This window comes from Littorina saxatilis, unplaced genomic scaffold (assembly GCF_037325665.1).
Source record: "Littorina saxatilis isolate snail1 unplaced genomic scaffold, US_GU_Lsax_2.0 scaffold_1522, whole genome shotgun sequence".
In the NCBI taxonomy this organism is placed as follows: domain Eukaryota; kingdom Metazoa; phylum Mollusca; class Gastropoda; order Littorinimorpha; family Littorinidae; genus Littorina; species Littorina saxatilis.
Window position 1 is genome coordinate 6,760 of NW_027129188.1, and position 17,293 is coordinate 24,052.

A 17,293-nucleotide genomic window follows, 5' to 3' on the forward strand; every position below is an offset into this window, starting at 1 on the left:
CTGATAATTATGGCCCTTCGTGGTCGGCTGGGCGTAAAGCAAACAAACAAACAAATACGCACATAGACAGACGGACACACACACCTTTACAAACAAACACATAAACACACTCATACACACACAAACATACACACAAACATACACACATTCACACACACACACACACACTCTTTCTCCCTCTCTCTCAGTCTTTCTTACACACACACACACACACACACACACTCACACACACACGAGTACAGACTCATGCACGCGCACACACACACACACACACACACACACACTAACACCAACACATGTGCACAAAATGAACACACACACACACACACACACACACACACACACACACACACACACACACACACCGCGCGAGAGAAAAAGACAACAGGGAGGCATGACGTCATGATGCATTAATTGACGTCAAAGACTTTTGACCGTGACGTAATCTTCTCACGCGAGCTTTATCCATAGTCTTGAACAACCACACACAAATAGACTTGGAAAGTACAGAATTTTACCCACCGTATTTTTGTTAGTATGGTCCCAATTTTTGGTGAACTTCCATCTCCAACTGTAGCCCATAATCGGGCACAACGAATCCTTCTTTGTCATGTATTATCAAAACTTGACTAAATATAACAAGTCGCGTAAGGCGAAAATACAATATTTAGTCAAGTAGCTGTCGAACTCACAGAATGAAACTGAACACAATGCCATTTTTCAGCAAGACCGTATTCACGACTTTCCGACCTTGACATTGTAGTGGGGGTCAAGTGGGCGTCGGCATCATTGTCCAATCAGAAATTTTGATGCGCTTCCGCTTCCTGTCCCGCCCAGTCTGCGCAAAAGAAATGGCGCAAAACTGTTTGCGCGGAAAAAGGTGATGAAAAAAAGAACACAACCTGCTTTGATAACCAAATGATTGCGATCTTGCATTCTAGCATCATTTAATGTGGAACAACGACACATCTGATAAACAAATAGCCAGTTTGTTACCAACATGAGAAACTAGGGTTTAGAATCGAAGCGGTAAACCCGGACGCTGTTTGTACACGTAAATCCGGAGAAGCTATCGAAGTAGGTTACATCAAAGAAACTACAATGGGAAGAAGGATAACTTCCTCATTGGGCATGCTTAGAAATGAGAATGGCTAAATACGAGTTATTCCCCTTTTCTACATGCTGACCAGGCTGTCTCCTGCTTTGTCATGACTAGTACAGTCGATCTTTCTCATGCTGTGACTTGCTTTATTTTCACATTTTCGGTATTTAAAACAGCAAACACACACACACACACACACACACACACACACACACACACACACACACACCGAAGAAGTTTCCATTCTGATTCGGTTATTTTATTTGGTGCTATATGTTTGCTTCACATTGTTTCTTTTACATTGCTTTAGGTATCCCAATTCACTAAACACATCCATAATGCATTCATGGCTCATTCGAAACAGGGCAACTGAACAACTGATGCCCAATAGCAATAAATACTGAACAACTGAACAATAAATAGCAATAAATGATGACAGTGCCAAGTTTTTAAGTACAAAGTGAAATCATGTGACTGGACAAAGGCACAATTACAAAATACAAATAAAAAAAATCGAGGCCCATTTTAAATTAAGTTCTCAGCTCATATGGAAGCATAAGGTGACCCTAGAAACCGAAATTGGGAGACCTCCCGCCCCCAGGACAGACTACAAAAAGAAAAGGGGGGGGAGGGGAGCTAATTTGTGAAAAAGTATAAAAGGAATCAAAAACTGTATACATGTATTTAGTTAATACCCCAAAAATTGTATAGTATATACAATGTCAGACCCTAAAGAAAGTTTGTTAGTCATTGCTTAGGCAAAACAAAGCAAAATAGTCTGTTTACGGTATCCCGACCAACCCTATTTTTCCCCCGCCGACCCTAGACTATTTTTGCCTTTTTGAAAAAGAAAAGAAAAAAAAAATCAATTTTGTTCCTGTTTTTTTGCAAAATAATTTAAAAAGATGGTTATAAAAAAAAAAATTAAGAAAAGCCGACCTACCGACCCTCTTTTTGTGTGCCTATGTTACTGTAAACAGACTAAAACTTTAAAAGGTACATCACAAACAACACACCAGGGATGCTACTCCCCCCTTAAAAATAGCCATGAGTCATAGGTGTGACGTTTGAATCTTTTAGCTAAATAAAACCATAGGCAATTGATCGGAAATATCAGGAAAAATCTTAACAAGTTTATTATTTGTTTGCTTGGACCAATCCTCTTGCCGAAGAGTTTTACAGTAAAAATTGATTTTACGTCAAAAATATCACAGGAATATCGAATGTTGAGGTAAGGCTGGGATAGCCAAGTTCAAGAATAACGGAAGGTGACTGTTGAATCTTTTTGAAAATGTATAAAAATATAGATGGTAGGCAATTCAAAATTAAAAAAAGGACTCTCGGAGCATGGACTTAATGAGTCAAAAATTAAAGAAGGCTCTATGAGCCGAAGTACATGTTTTGTCTATTGTCTTTTTTTTATTTTGAATTGCCGACCATCTATATTTTGATACAACTTTGGACCCTCTTTGTACGGAGAGAGTTGGCAATTGTTAATCACATTCTCTCATCTCATTGACTCTCCTTCGGCTCCTTGGTAACATGCGTTCCCGTCTCTGCCAGGATTGGACACAGCAGCAGATAACCGGTAAATATGAAACAGGCATTAATGGCAAAATAGCTCGCCTCGCCTGATAATATATGAGACAACTGTTCTATTACAAAGTCTTCCTTGGGAGGCTTGGCTAATTTACTCGCTCGTTTTACACGGGGTTCCATCGTTTTCTTTTCTAATCGGAAAACCTTGCTCCTCAGTTTGTTGACCTTCTGCCGAAGTTCCGCTTCACGAGGGGATGGGGAGGATGATGACTTTGATGCTTTACATCCTATGTCCTCCAGGATCGCCTGAATGTCATCTAAAAAAGAAAACACACACACAAAACACATAAAATAACATCTTTACGTGTGGGAACTACAGGTACAATTTCATCCATCCATGCATCCGCCCTATACAGCTTCTTCTTCTTCTTCTGCGTTCGTGGGCTGAAACTTTCACACGCACTCATTTTTTTGCACAAGTGGAATTTTACGTGTATGACCGTTTTTACCCCGCCATTTAGGCAGCCATACGCCGCTTTCGGAGGAAGCATGCGGGGTATTTTTGTGTTTCTAAAACCCACCGAACTCTGACATGGATTACAGGATCTTTTTCGTGCGTACTTGGTCTTGTGCTTGCGTGTACACATGAAGGGGGATAAGTCACTAGCAGGTCTGCACATAAGTTGACCTGGGAGATCGGAAACATCTCCACACTTAACCCACCAGGCGGCCGCGACCGGGATTCGAACCCTCGACCTTCCGAGTTAATAGACCGACGTCTTACCACCCCGCCACAGCGCCCGTCACCCTATACAGCAATTATCAACTATGTAATGGATGGGTTTAAACATTTTTTGATGTCAGGGTGTTCTTCATGGTTAAAAATCTCTTACCTGGTTGAACAATTTGTGCATCAGGCGACAGGTCGGTGCTGGCTTCATTTGTAGCTACCCTTTGCGATGGTGGCTTCCTCCCACTAGCAACCTGCAAATGCACAGCTCTTTAACTGACAAACTCACAACCAACACCCAGTCCCAATGAAACAATTCTCCCAATTTCATGGCATTGGTCTTAGGCCACACAAAAAAGTGTATGTTTCTGGTAAGGCAAAACAAAAAATAATCTGTTTACGATATCCGGACCGACCCTATTTTTTTCCCACCGGCCCTAGACTTTTGGGGGGCATTAAAAAATAAAATTAAAATATTCAGATGGCTAAAATACAAAAATAAAAAGCCGACCTACCGACGCTATTTTGGGGGGGGCCTATGTTACCTTTAACAGACTTTTTTTTGTGGCCTAACATGACTAAAGGTGGAGATTTTTTTTCTAAACTTTTTTTTTTAAACCATCTTTTTAACTTATTTTGTTGAAAAACAGGAAAACAAGTGATTTTCGAATACCCCTTTTATTTTTGAAAATGCAAAAACAAAAGTCTAGGGTCATCGGGAAAACATAGGTAGGGTCAGGTGACCAGAAACATACAACTTTTTTGTTGTTGACGCCGACCCTATACTTGTTTTGCCATTTAATTGGGGCTGTTTTTTGGCAAAATAAGTTCATCATATCATCATAATCAAGACGTCAATCCAAAATAAGTAACTTTTTTTTGTTGGCCTTATCATTATTTTGCGCTAAATGCAAACAGGCATTATTTGATGGGAACAATGCTGTTTTTTTTCAATTCTTACATCAGCCTCAAACTTGTCATTACTCAACCTGCATTTATTAGTGTGCTTCTTTGATTTGCAAAAACCTAAAACCAATAAATAAATAACCTTCGGTGGTGGATTGGGCACTGCAAACAATGTCGGGACAGCATTCCACACAAGTGATCCTCTCTGCAGGATTGTTTTACTGGTTGGCCTCAAAGTGATCAGTACAAAGCTTGAGACCTTGAACATCAGCTGGCTGCAGCTTTTCAAAGTCCTCTCGCCTTGTGAATTGCATCCATATTCTGCACCTAGTTTGACAATAAAAACAACAATGTTATTGTTAAACTAAGCAAAAAGGAAAGACAAAAAAAGCTAAATCAGATCTTCAGTCTAAATCTAACGCTCTGCCTGAACGCAAAACGGATGAGTGATGTACCTTTGTACTGTAGTTTTCCCGTAAGCAAGGTTTGATAAAGGTTTCGGCAAATATGCCCACGGGTAGTTTGTCATCAAGTGTAAACTGTTGTTTTGTACTGACTGCTGACTCACACTCACAGTCGTAAGTACTCGCTGACGCTGTAGTCTACTGAGTGAGTTGACTCGAGCCATTGCATTCATTCTCATTCTGAAGAAGGTAAACCTGATGAAATAATCACTGCACAACCCACCTTTTTTCTTCTTTAGGGAACTTGTGGAAAGTTTTCCCGAAGCAGCTCTGTTTGCAACGGGCGTTCTTGCAACAAAAAGCCGAGCACAATTTACCACCACCACGCACGCGATCGGTACCTACGCGATCCGCCATTTTGTTTTCGCCGCCAGCATGTGACTAGGGACGATAACCCACAAACACTTTTTCGCATTTTCTTCGCAAGTTCCACGTCTTCCTTTTGTACAGTGTTTGGTGACATGTCGTTTCACTCCGAGTGTGCCAGCACCGGCCCTCTACCCGCCAAACCCCCACTAGGCAGGGAAAGTGGTTCGACCTTGCATGAATGCAGGGCAAGTTCGAGTTTGCTAGCTAAAATTGCTGCTAGTGCTTGCCTTGTCTAGATCTGGAACTTTTTCAATTGGATTTTTTCTCTCTATTATACTGGAATAAGTGGGTGCTTTTCTAGATCTAAGCATCGACCGAATTAACCATATCCACATATCGAGGCTCTGGGAGTTACTTCCCTTGTTTTAGGAAGCAAACACACACAAATGCCGCCTAACAAGCGCTGTGCTTGGGGACAATGTAAAACGGATGATAGGTATCCTGAACGCTAAATTCATCCCATTTGTGAAACCGGGAAAGCATCTGTACCATCTAGATCGCTGCCTTCGCTGGATAAAAGCCTGCAATCGCCCAGCTTACCAGTTGAACGTCAACACAATCAAGTCGTACACGTACATTTGCAGCAAGGTCAGATCTCGCACGACTTTGATTCAAGGCCTATTGCTAATTTTTTGATGGTTTGGTCTCAGTGTCACAAAAATATGACGATCTAATCAATCACTGATTTAAAAAATAAGTATGTTGCCCTATATCCATTGACATTCTTAGTGAAATAGATCTATTTGAAATAGTATTTCACTGCCCCGACCGGCGAACTTGTTGCCGGCTGTATTGAGCTTGTGTGTTCGTGTAGGCTTACTCAAAAAGTCAAAATCACAGTCGTCTCCGAAACAAGCAATAATCAGAGTTGGGGGGAAAACATTTCGTTTGTTCAGTTTTGTTTTGTTCTTGATAGTTTGTTTATCTCACACACACACACACACACACACACACACACACACACACACACACACACACATACATACATACATACACAAACACACGCGCGCACGCACACACATTGCACGTACGCGCACATACACACACCTACTGAGATATGCCTAACATACACGCACGCTTGCAAACACACACATAATACGCAAACGCAGTTTAATTTCCTCAATACAAGGCGAAAGGCACACACACACCACACACAAATAAACACACACACGCAGTCCCACACACACACACAACCCTCACACACACAAATAAACCCACACACGCAGTCAACCCCCCCCCCCCCCACACACACACAACCCTCTCTGACACACACACCCGCCCAACCCCAGCGTCCAACTCAACTTTCACCAACAACCATACCCTACTCTCACTATCGCTCTCTCTCTCTCTCTCACACACACACACACACACACACACACACACAAGCACAGCCACATACACACACAACACGCGCATACACACACACTGACACACATCACACACAGCACGCGCATATACACACACACTGACACACATCACACACACACACACCCACACACACCTTTCGCAGTTCGCTCACAGTTCTCTTTTCCATCGTCGCCATCTTCGAAGCTTGCTTCGCTTTTCAGGGGAGATAACCCGTTTATCACATTCGCTGCTGACTTGTGGGTCAAGGCTATTAGATAATGATGTTCCTTGCATTGCATTCTCCTAAATCTGTTATTCTAACCTGTTTGTTTAAGAATATAATTGTTCGTTTTTTGTTGATAAGCTTACAAGATTTTTTCTTTTTTAAGTAAGTGGTTTCACACGTACAACATGAGACCCACCTGCACTAGACAATGGAAGTTGAGGTCCTCGTTCAATACCACAAATGCCAGTATTATACTTCAGACTCCTTTTGGAGGAATGTGTGGGGTTTGGGTGTTGAACTTGAAGTGGCAGATTGTTTGCACAGGTATGAATGTTCGTACGTTCACGCATGTATGCAGGCATATGTTTGTCAAGCAGGAACATGCAACATTTTGTTGACCGTATGTGAGTGCGTGTGTAATAAAACCAACGACAAACAATACAAAAAGCTCCAGCTCTGCTTCTTCACCAGTCACAGACGCATTGCGTTGTTCAGCTTTCCAGAAATATATTAACTCAGTCAGAACCGGCTTCATGAATATTTTATTTCATGAAAAAATCTATCGAATCTACACAAAAAAAGGTTATTGCGTTGTTCTGTCTTTGAGACTGTATCACGTAATATTGAGCTACTAGAAGAAACATGTCTGTGGCATAGTTTGACCCAACAGATAGAGAAGTCAACAGAGGTATTCTGCCGTCAGCAGCTTTATTGCTGTTTTGAATTTGATCTTGCATAATTTTATTACATAATTTTGCAACACACAAAGAAATCGTAATTGAATATTTTACGCAAAATTGAATAATTCGCAAACATGTTTGTATGAACAAATATTATTTTAAGAAAATATGAGTGTGAGGATGGACGTATTTTGAGTGAAGTAGCAGACATTCTTTTTAAGTTCTTTAGCTACATGCACACGTTCTGTTAATTACGTTCTTAGCAGGGAGATCCAGATTAATAATACTGCTGTGACAGGTTGTGGTTTCCATACACACTTTGAATACAGGAAAACAAAAACAAAAACACAGTTAAAAAAAAATGTGCACATATGATTAAAATATTAAAGTGTACAGAATAAAAGCAAGATATGTACAAAAACAAATCTCGTGGTTCTCTTGTCAAACCCACTGTAGTAAGCACAGAATAGGAGAGAAGATTTTGGAGAAGGTGGCTTAACCTACTGAAGTAAATGATCAAGAGGATTCTAAGCATCCAGTGCTAAAGCTCTCAAATCACAAGACATACACACTTGTTGTGGCTATCCGAACTGTTGATTTAAAAAAACCATACCTACACATTGTAAACATCTATTACAAAATTGTATATATTGTATGGATCTGTCTTTGTAAAATATACTGTTCAGAAAATTTTAAATAATCTGCACAAATCTCGTGATTCTCTTGTCAAGTAGTAGGCACAGAAAAAACACACCAAAAACCCTGTGTTTTGTCTCGTAAATTATACTTTACTAAATGTGTACAGTATTCTAAGAAAAGAAAAATTCTTCCTTTTTATCATATCAATTGCCTCCCTTGGATTTTATTTGTAAAATAACTCTGAGAAAAAAAGCTTTCTACTTAAAAGCAGTGCAATCAGGAAAATGGGTACAACCTGTGTGTATACCTTTATTCCTTATTCTTTTTATTTAACTGAGGATGTCACTACGCAGTTTTACTGATTTAAAAAAAAAATCGCTTCAAATTATCTCCCTTGAACAAACACTTCTTTTTACAATTAAATTTTGTTTACACGAAGAGGTAGTTTTAAGGGTATATACAAGAAAACATTATTGCAGCCTTAGATGTATTTACATTTGGACTAATTCCATTAAAAAAAAATTCAAACTATAAATGATAAATCAAAATAAAACAGATTTTGAGGCTGTGCACAAGCTAATAGGATTAAACACGAAAGTCGTACCCAAGAATCGTCAAATACTTTTGCTAACAGCTATACTTAAACATAAGAAAATATGATCTGCATCTCTTGTTATGAAGATGATGGCACTGGTCCACCGAAGTGCATGCCATATATGCTTTACTGTGCGCTCTCCCTCTCAATGGTCTTTCTCTGGCTGACTCGATTCTGAGGAGATAAACGAAAACACATTCAGTACAAGCTGTACAAAATAACAACAAAACTAGTATTACTTAAAGTAGCTGCTGGTTTCTGAGTATTTGATTGAAGGCCCAATCCGACTTGTAAGAAGTTTGCCCGACTGTCGCAGATTTGGTCAGGTAATTGCATCAAAGAAACTACAATGGGAAGAAGGATAACTTCCTCATTGGGCATGCTTAGAAATGAGAATGGCTAAATACGAGTTATTCCCCTTTTCTACATGCTGACCAGGCTGTCTCCTGCTTTGTCATGACTAGTACAGTCGATCTTTCTCATGCTGTGACTTGCTTTATTTTCACATTTTCGGTATTTAAAACAGCAAACACACACACACACACACACACACACATACACTGAAGAAGTTTCCATTCTGATTCGGTTATTTTATTTGGTGCTATATGTTTGCTTCACATTGTTTCTTTTACATTGCTTTAGGTATCCCAATTCGCTAAACACATCCATAATGCATGCATGGCTCATTCGAAAGAGGGCAACTGAATAACTGATGCCCAATAGCAATAAATACTGAACAACTGAACAATAAATAGCAATAAATGATGACAGCGCCAAGTTTTTAAGTACAAAGTGAAATCATGTGACTGGACAAAGGCACAATTACAAAATACAAATAAAAAAATCGAGGCTCATTTTAAATTAAGTTCTCAGCTCATGGGGAAGCATAAGGTGACCCTAGAAACCGAAATTAGGAGACCTCCCGCCCCCAGGGCAGACTAAAAAAAAAAAAAAAGGGGGGGGGGGGGGGGGGGCTAATTTGTGAAAAAGTATAAAAGGAATCGAAAACTGTATACATGTATTTAGTTAATACCCCAAAAATTGTATAGTATATACAATGTCAGACCCTAAAGAAAGTTTGTTAGTCTTTGCTTAGGCAAAACAAAGCAAAATAGCCTGTTTACGGTATCCCAACCAACCCTATTTTTCTAGACCAACCCTAGACTTTTTTTTTGGCATTTGGAAAAAAAGAAAAAGAAAAAAAAAATCAATTTTGTTCCTGTTTTTTTGCAAAATAATTTAAAAAGATGGTTATAAATTTTTTTTAAGAAAAGCCGACCTACCGACCCTCTTTTTGTGTGCCTATGTTACTGTAAACAGACTAAAAGGTACATCAGAAACAACACACCAGGGAGGGTCCAAAATTGTATCAAAATATAGATGGTAGGGAATTCAAAATAAAAAAAGACAATAGACAAAACATGTACTTCGGCTCATAGAGCCTTCTTTAATTTTTGACTCATTAAGTCCATGCTCCGAGAGTCCTTTTTTTAATTTTGAATTGCCTACCATCTATTTTTTTTATACAATTTTGGACCCTCTTTGTACGGAGAGAGTTGGCAATTGTTAATCACATTCTCTCATCTCATTGACTCTCCTTCAGCTCCTTGGTAACATGCGTTCCCGTCTCTGCCAGGATTGGACACAGCAGCAGATAACCGGTAAATATGTAACAGGCATAAATGGCAAAATAGCTCGCCTCGCCTGATAATATAAGAGACAACTGTTCTACTACAAAGTCTTTCTTGGGAGGCTTGGCTAATTTACTCGCTCGTTTTACACGGGGTTCCATCGTTTTCTTTTCTAATCGGAAAACCTTGCTCCTCAGTTTGTTGACCTTCTGCCAAAGTTCCGCTTCACGAGGGGATGGGAAGATGACGACTTTGATGCTTTACATCCTATGTCCTCCAGGATCGCCTGAATGTCATCTAAAAAAGAAAACACACATAAAATAACATAACCATAACAAGTTACAACCTGGAAGAAATTAAAACACGTGTAATTAAATCACAAAATGAAAATAAACAATAGCGTAGGAAGGCAGGCCAGAAATGAAGTGTATTAGCAACTATGGATACGATGTGGAACAATGATGGAATTGACCTTGTTTGGTACTGAATGGGTGAGGCCATTAGAACTGTACCCACGGAATACGCGCTATATAAGCTTCATATTGATTGATTGATTGATTGATTGATTAGGACAACAGTACCAGGTAAACTCCTCACACACCATGCCTCTTTCTTTCTTTCTTTATTTGGTGTTTAACGTCGTTTTCAACCACGAAGCTTATATCGCGACGGGGAAAGGGGGGGGGAGATGGGAATAGAGCCACTTAATTGTTTCTTGTTACACCATGCCTCTAACAGGATATGTTTCCCATCTTTACGTGTTGGAACTACAGGTACAATTTCATCCATCCATGCATCCGCCCTATACAGCTTCTTCTTCTTCTTCTTCTTCTTCTGCGCTCGTGGGCTGAAACTCCCACGTGCACTCATTTTTTTTGCACAAGTGGAATTTTACGTGTATGATCGTTTTTACCCCGCCATTTAGGCAGCCATACGCCGCTTTCGGAGGAAGCGTGCGGGGTATTTTTGTGTTTCTAAAACCCACCGAACTCTGACATAGATTACAGGATCTTTTTCGTGCGTACTTGGTCTTGTGCTTGCGTGTACACATGAAGGGGGATAAGTCACTAGCAGGTCTTCACATAAGTTGACCTGGGAGATCGGAAACATCTCCACACTTAACCCACCAGGCGGCCGCGACCGGGATTCGAACCCTCGACCTTCCGAGTTAATAGACCGACGTCTTACCACCCCGCCACAGCGCCCGTCACCCTATACAGCAATTATCAACTATGTAATGGATGGGTTTAAAAAATTTTTGATGTCAGGGTGTTCTTCATGGTTAAAAATCTCTTACCTGGTTGAACAATTTGTGCATCAGGCGACAGGTCGGTGCTGGCTTCATTTGTAGCTACCCTTTGCGATGGTGGCTTCCTCCCACTAGCAACCTGCAAATGCACAGCTCTTTAACTGACAAACTCACAACCAACACCCAGTCACAATGAAACAATTCTCCCAATTTCATGGCATTGGTCTTAGGCCACACAAAAAAGTGTATGTTTCTCGTAAGGCAAAACAAAAAATAATCTGTTTACAGTATCCGGACCGACCCTATTTTTTTCCCACCGGCCCTAGACTTTTTTGGGGCATTAAAAAATGAAATTAAAATATTCAGATGGCTAAAATACAAAAATAAAAAGCCGACCTACCGACGCTATTTTTGGAGGGCCTATGTTACCTTAAACAGACTTTTTTTGTGGCCTAACATGACTAAAGGTGGAGATTTTTTTTCTAAACTTTTTTTTTTAAACCATCTTTTTAACTTATTTTGTTGAAAAACAGGAAAACAATTGATTTTTGAATACCCCTTTTATTTTTGAAAATGCAAAATAAAAGTCTAGGGTCGTCGGGAAAACATAGGTAGGGTCAGGTGACCAGAAACATACAACTTTTTTGTTGTTGACGCCGACCCTATACTTTTTTTGCCATTTGGGGCTGTTTTTTGGCAAAATAAGTTCATCATATCATCATAATCAAGACGTCGATCCAAAATAAGTAACTTTTTTTGGTTGGCCTTATCATTTTTTTGCGCTAAATGCAAACAGGCATTATTTGATGGGAACAATGCTGTTTTTTTTTCAATTCTTACATCAGCCTCAAACTTGTCATTACTCAACCTGCATTTAATAGTGTGCTTCATTGGTTTGCAAAAACCTAAAACCAATAAATAAATAACCTTCGGTGGTGGATTGGGCACTGCAAACAATGTCGGGACAGCATTCCACACAAGTGATCCTCTCTGCAGGATTGTTTTACTGGTTGGCCTCAAAGTGATCAGTACAAAGCTTGAGACCTTGAACATCAGCTGGCTGCAGCTTTTCAAAGTCCTCTCGCCTTGTGAATTGCATCCATATTCTGCACCTAGTTTGACAATAAAAACAACAATGTTATTGTTAAACTAAGCAAAAAGGAAAGACAAAAAATAAATCAGATCTTCAGTCTAAATCTAACGCTCTGCCTGAACGCAAAACGGATGAGTGATGTACCTTTGTACTGTAATTTTCCCGTAAGCACGGTTTGATAAAGATTTCGGCAAATATGCCCACGGGTAGTTTGTCATCAAGTGTAAACTGTTGTTTTGTACTGACTGCTGACTCACACTCACAGTCGTAAGTACAGTGTACACATGCACACACAGGTACACACGCAGACACACGCGTACATAGTACAGCTAGTACAGAAATCTCAGGATGAACCGATCCATGCTATGTTTGTAATATTTCATTTGCATATTAGTTCTATAAATACTGTAGTATCATAGCAGACAAAAATGCCCAGAGACAGTTGGCTTATCTGAGTGAGTTGACTCGAGCCATTGCATTCTCATTCTGAAGAAGGTAAACCTGATGAAATAATCACTGCACAACCCACCTTTTTTCTTCTTTAGGGAACTTGTGGAAAGTTTTCCCGAAGCAGCTCTGTTTGTAACGGGCGTTCTTGCAACAAAAAGCCGAGCACAATTTACCACCACCTCGCACGCGATCGGTACCTACGCGATCCGCCATTTTGTTTTCGCCGTCAGCATGTGACTAGGGACGATAACCCACAAACACTTTTTCGCATTTTCTTCGCAAGTTCCACGTCTTCTTTATGTACAGTGTTTGATTGCATGGAGTAAAATCATGCCTCAATTTGGTAACATACAAACTGCAATATTCTAAGGCTGTGAGTGTGAGAATACATCGGCGCCACTTTTTAAAAACTTTCTTTTTGTGTGTGCGCATGTTTTAGTGCCAAACATGAATAGGCCGAGTGCTCTCTCTGCAAAACTTGTGTGAAGCTTCAGAGCTCTATCAATGGTTTGAAAGAAAAAACATACTTTTCCATTTTTGACGTTCTTGTTCCCTTCCCTGTGAAATTTACTGTCCGTAGGTTACCGGATTTTGTTAATGTCCGTGAAAACCTCAACTATTCATTGCTGAGTGCCTGGTGATAGCTATCCCCCTCAACGACCTAGCACTGCTGAATCCTGATTCTTCCCATTGTTTGATTCTGTAATGAAATTGTGTAGTTGGTAGTTATGTGAGCTTCTTCTTGGGGTGGGGGGGGGTGGGGGGTGGGGGTTATTTAATTATCAGATCACAAAGTAAGACTTCATTGTAATGTGCAGATATTTGTTCAGGTGCCCACCATTTTCTATGTGAAAACATGTTGCTAACTGACATGAACCCAACCATAAAACGTGATGTAGGTGAGTAGCCCATCTAGAAAAAAGAACCTGTTCTAATTCGGAATTAGAACAGGTTCTTTTTTCTAGATGGGCTACTCACCTACATCACGTTTCATGGTTGGGTTCATGTTAGTTAGAAATATGTTTTCAAATTCTCATCAGGCAATCACGGCTGACACTAAACACAGAACAGGTGGGATAGACATAATTCAATCTACTCACCTTCCTTGCATTGTGAGACTGGCCATATGAATCTGCTGAAGTAGTTCCTGCACATATTTAATCAAATATTCATCTTAATAACGTGTTAATATCGCTTGTTCTAGCAAATCAAACTTGACAGTTTTCTGAAGGTTTGCACAATTTAAGAGCTTGCCTGTCCCCAATCATTACAATAAGAAACAACATCTAGTATGCAAGTATTTGCAGGGTATGAAGGTTTTAATATAATGTCGGTTCTTCTGGGGGCATGGAGAAACACCTTACACAACAAATTTCAAACAATTGAGGTCACACCATAGGTTTACTCACAAACAAACAACAGCAATACAATAAACAGTCTGCAAACGCCTACATGTTGTCTACACTAGGTATAAAGAAACAAAGAAGCACATGAAGACGGGCTTTGTCAAGTAGACCATTATAGCGAATGAGCAACAGCTGATGATCCAGACCACCAAATTGACATGATTTCCCCTTATTCAGTTTGTGATTGTAGTCATATTGACGATGCATGACTTCAATTTTTCTAAGTAAGTCTCTTGGTGCGTTTACGGATACATTCATTGTCACAATTACGACATGCTAATGTCTAACCTGGGTAAACTTCAATTCATGACTTTTTTTAACTGGCATAGACATTATGAGCATACCAGAATTATTTTCCTGTTAGACTGTCTTCTTCTTTTTCTTCTTCTGCGTTCGATATTCATGGCTGTCATATCGTCTGGTCAGTGGCTGCCATGAAGTCTGCATAAACCAATTAAATAAATAATTAAGGAAAAAAACCACCCTTACATCATAATAAATCAGAACCATCAAAACCACCCCCCACCCATCCAATAAAACCTGCATACAAAAACACTTCAAAATAAAAAAATGAAAACATTTAATTCCACTTCAAAAATATAAAAGTTGTTATGTTTTATTTTCATTATCTCTTTACACACACAAAAATTGCTGTGCAAATCTTTTTAAAAACATCAATGCCCGAGACACCAGTAACCTGTTTATGTTGTTGACCTTGTGGCTTTTCAGTTTAAGAGGCTGTTCAAAAAACCGTTTCCCTGGAATCTGCACTATGATAACCATGAATAATACCGTAGGGAAAATATTACATCACCAAGACCTAAGAAATCACACCAACCGACACTCCTCACCCTTATTTCACCCACTATGCCAACCCAAAGACTGGAAAATAATCATCAAATACAGAATGAACAAAAATGCTTGATTTCATTTCTTCAATGATAAGTTGAAAATCTTCATTCTTCATAATAATGTTATTGGCATAATGTGTAATTGCCACAATTTACAGAGTTTTATGAAAAAATGGTGCGATAAAAACCAAAGGGAAAACATTTGTTCATATGTATACTGATACCTTCTTTACCTTGTGGCTTGTGTGCCCCAGGTTTAGGAGCTGCTCAAACGTCCATTGCTCCTCAGTCTGCAAGAAATTAAGCGATGGCCTGAAGGAGAATGGAAAAAAATCCTTTGTCAGCACCCTGTGTTTGTGTCTGGGTGGGTGTTTTAGATAAATAGGCAGGGTGGGGGGGGGGGGGGGTGTGGGTGTGTGCAATAGGTACCACGCCTAATGCAGTCTGCAAAACAAGTGCAACACTTCTACAGAGCTTTTATGATACAAAGCTTCAAATAAGAAACACATTACAATCAAATGAAAGCTGAGCCTGTCATTGCAAAATAAGAAGGAATATACAACAATCCAGTGGCATGTAAAATATTGTTCCTTCAGAAAGATGGCTCTGACAGCAGAAACAATTTAACTTGAAGTTTGAGTCAAAAATTATTTCTCTACATTAGCGAACGTAGGCTACTTGCAGTTATACCCCTCACACATGAAATATTCACAGATTGAATAACAGTTTGTTCCCAATGTTGCTTCCGTGTATCGGTTAGATCCATCTCGGTTAGATCCATCTGCAGAGTACGGATTGTCATCCGTTTAATATTAAAAAGGAAAAACAATCAGAACTTGTCATCAGTGATCAACCTACCTTGCAAGAGTGGGGTGAAACACTCACTTCCTGCCAACATGTCTGCAAAAAAAGGAAACAATGCCAATGAAAGCTTAAAATGATTCTTGTGTTCAATATGTGTACACGTGCTTCATTTCTGGGGTGAAAGTGTAAAATATATCGATGGATTGATAGAACAATATAGCCTCAAGTTCACCGCACCAAAAAATACAGAAGGCCCTGTCACACGACCGTTTTAAAGCCTGCGTATGCCGACGTATGGGACATTTGAATAAGTACGCTGGCGTACGTCGAATACGTTATGGGTACGTTTTGTATACGTTAAGAGGACGCTGAAGCACGCTGGCATACGTCGTATACGCTGACCATACGTCGAGAATTTTTGTGCATGCACAAAACTTTGCTGCGTGCTCAGCGTACTACGACGTATGCCAGCGTGTTTCAGCGTCCTCTTAACGTATACAAAACGTACCCATAACGTATTCGACGTACGCTGAATGTTCTTTTAGTTCTTGTGACGGAAGTACAATCAAGGAATTAAGTGGGCATTCCTGAGTCCTCTGCTGACTTCATGTCCACAAAGTAAATCGCACAAACTTGCAGGGTTTGAAGGGTAGTTTATTACTTTGAAGAAGAACAGCTAGTCGTCGCTGCCCGTTCAGCATTCTTCGCGCGACAGTTTTGCAGAGGAAGGCAATGCAGTTTTTTTTCCCTGCTGAATGTTGCCAGGGTGCACAAACTGAGAAAGCATTCCCGATTTTCCACAATGTTCTACTTCTGCAGAGTCTTTTGCACAACATGATTTATAACTGCCAGTGTACGTCTAATTCATGATGCCTACCTGACAGCTGGGTCAAAAGTTACGTTCGAGAAAATATTCGAACTAAGTTCCAAACAACTCGAAGAGCAGACATGCAACATGTGGGATTTGGGCAAGCGGAAACGCCGTAGATCTAATGTCATTCAAGGGTATCGTAATGTTGGAATGTCAAGGCCAGTTTTTGACTGGTTTTGAACTGAAGTTGGGCTCCGAATGGAAATAAACACTTCCTCCAGCTGCGCGACCCATCGATAACAACAGTTGGAACTGGTAGGATGATGAACAGGTCTTGTGAACTGGCTACACACTGTTACGGTTCAAGTATAAGTTCAAAGTAAACACTCAACTGAGGTGGC

General features: G+C 39.9%; 2 protein-coding genes and 1 long non-coding RNA gene across 3 annotated transcripts; all 3 read right to left on the reverse strand.

The window, feature by feature from the left end:
- Positions 1-1,973: 1,973 nt before the first annotated feature.
- Positions 1,974-5,200, reverse strand: LOC138957467 (uncharacterized). The gene is made up of 3 exons (XM_070328589.1): positions 4,420-5,200; positions 3,535-3,625; positions 1,974-2,958 (listed from the first exon to the last, which is right to left on the reverse strand). Exons 1-3 carry the CDS (start codon positions 4,543-4,545, stop codon positions 2,615-2,617), a joined length of 561 nt encoding a protein of 186 aa, XP_070184690.1. The 5' UTR covers positions 4,546-5,200; the 3' UTR covers positions 1,974-2,614.
- A 3,293-nt stretch (positions 5,201-8,493) lies between these two features.
- Positions 8,494-16,312, reverse strand: LOC138957468 (uncharacterized). The gene is made up of 5 exons (XR_011453039.1): positions 16,136-16,312; positions 15,511-15,589; positions 14,771-14,867; positions 14,121-14,167; positions 8,494-8,771 (listed from the first exon to the last, which is right to left on the reverse strand). It is a non-coding gene; the product is annotated as an uncharacterized lncRNA (long non-coding RNA).
- LOC138957466 (uncharacterized) lies at positions 9,173-12,571 on the reverse strand. The gene is made up of 3 exons (XM_070328588.1): positions 12,405-12,571; positions 11,526-11,616; positions 9,173-10,525 (listed from the first exon to the last, which is right to left on the reverse strand). The coding sequence occupies exons 1-3, from the start codon at positions 12,528-12,530 to the stop codon at positions 10,422-10,424; spliced, it is 321 nt and encodes a 106-aa protein (XP_070184689.1). The 5' UTR covers positions 12,531-12,571; the 3' UTR covers positions 9,173-10,421.
- Positions 16,313-17,293: the final 981 nt, after the last annotated feature.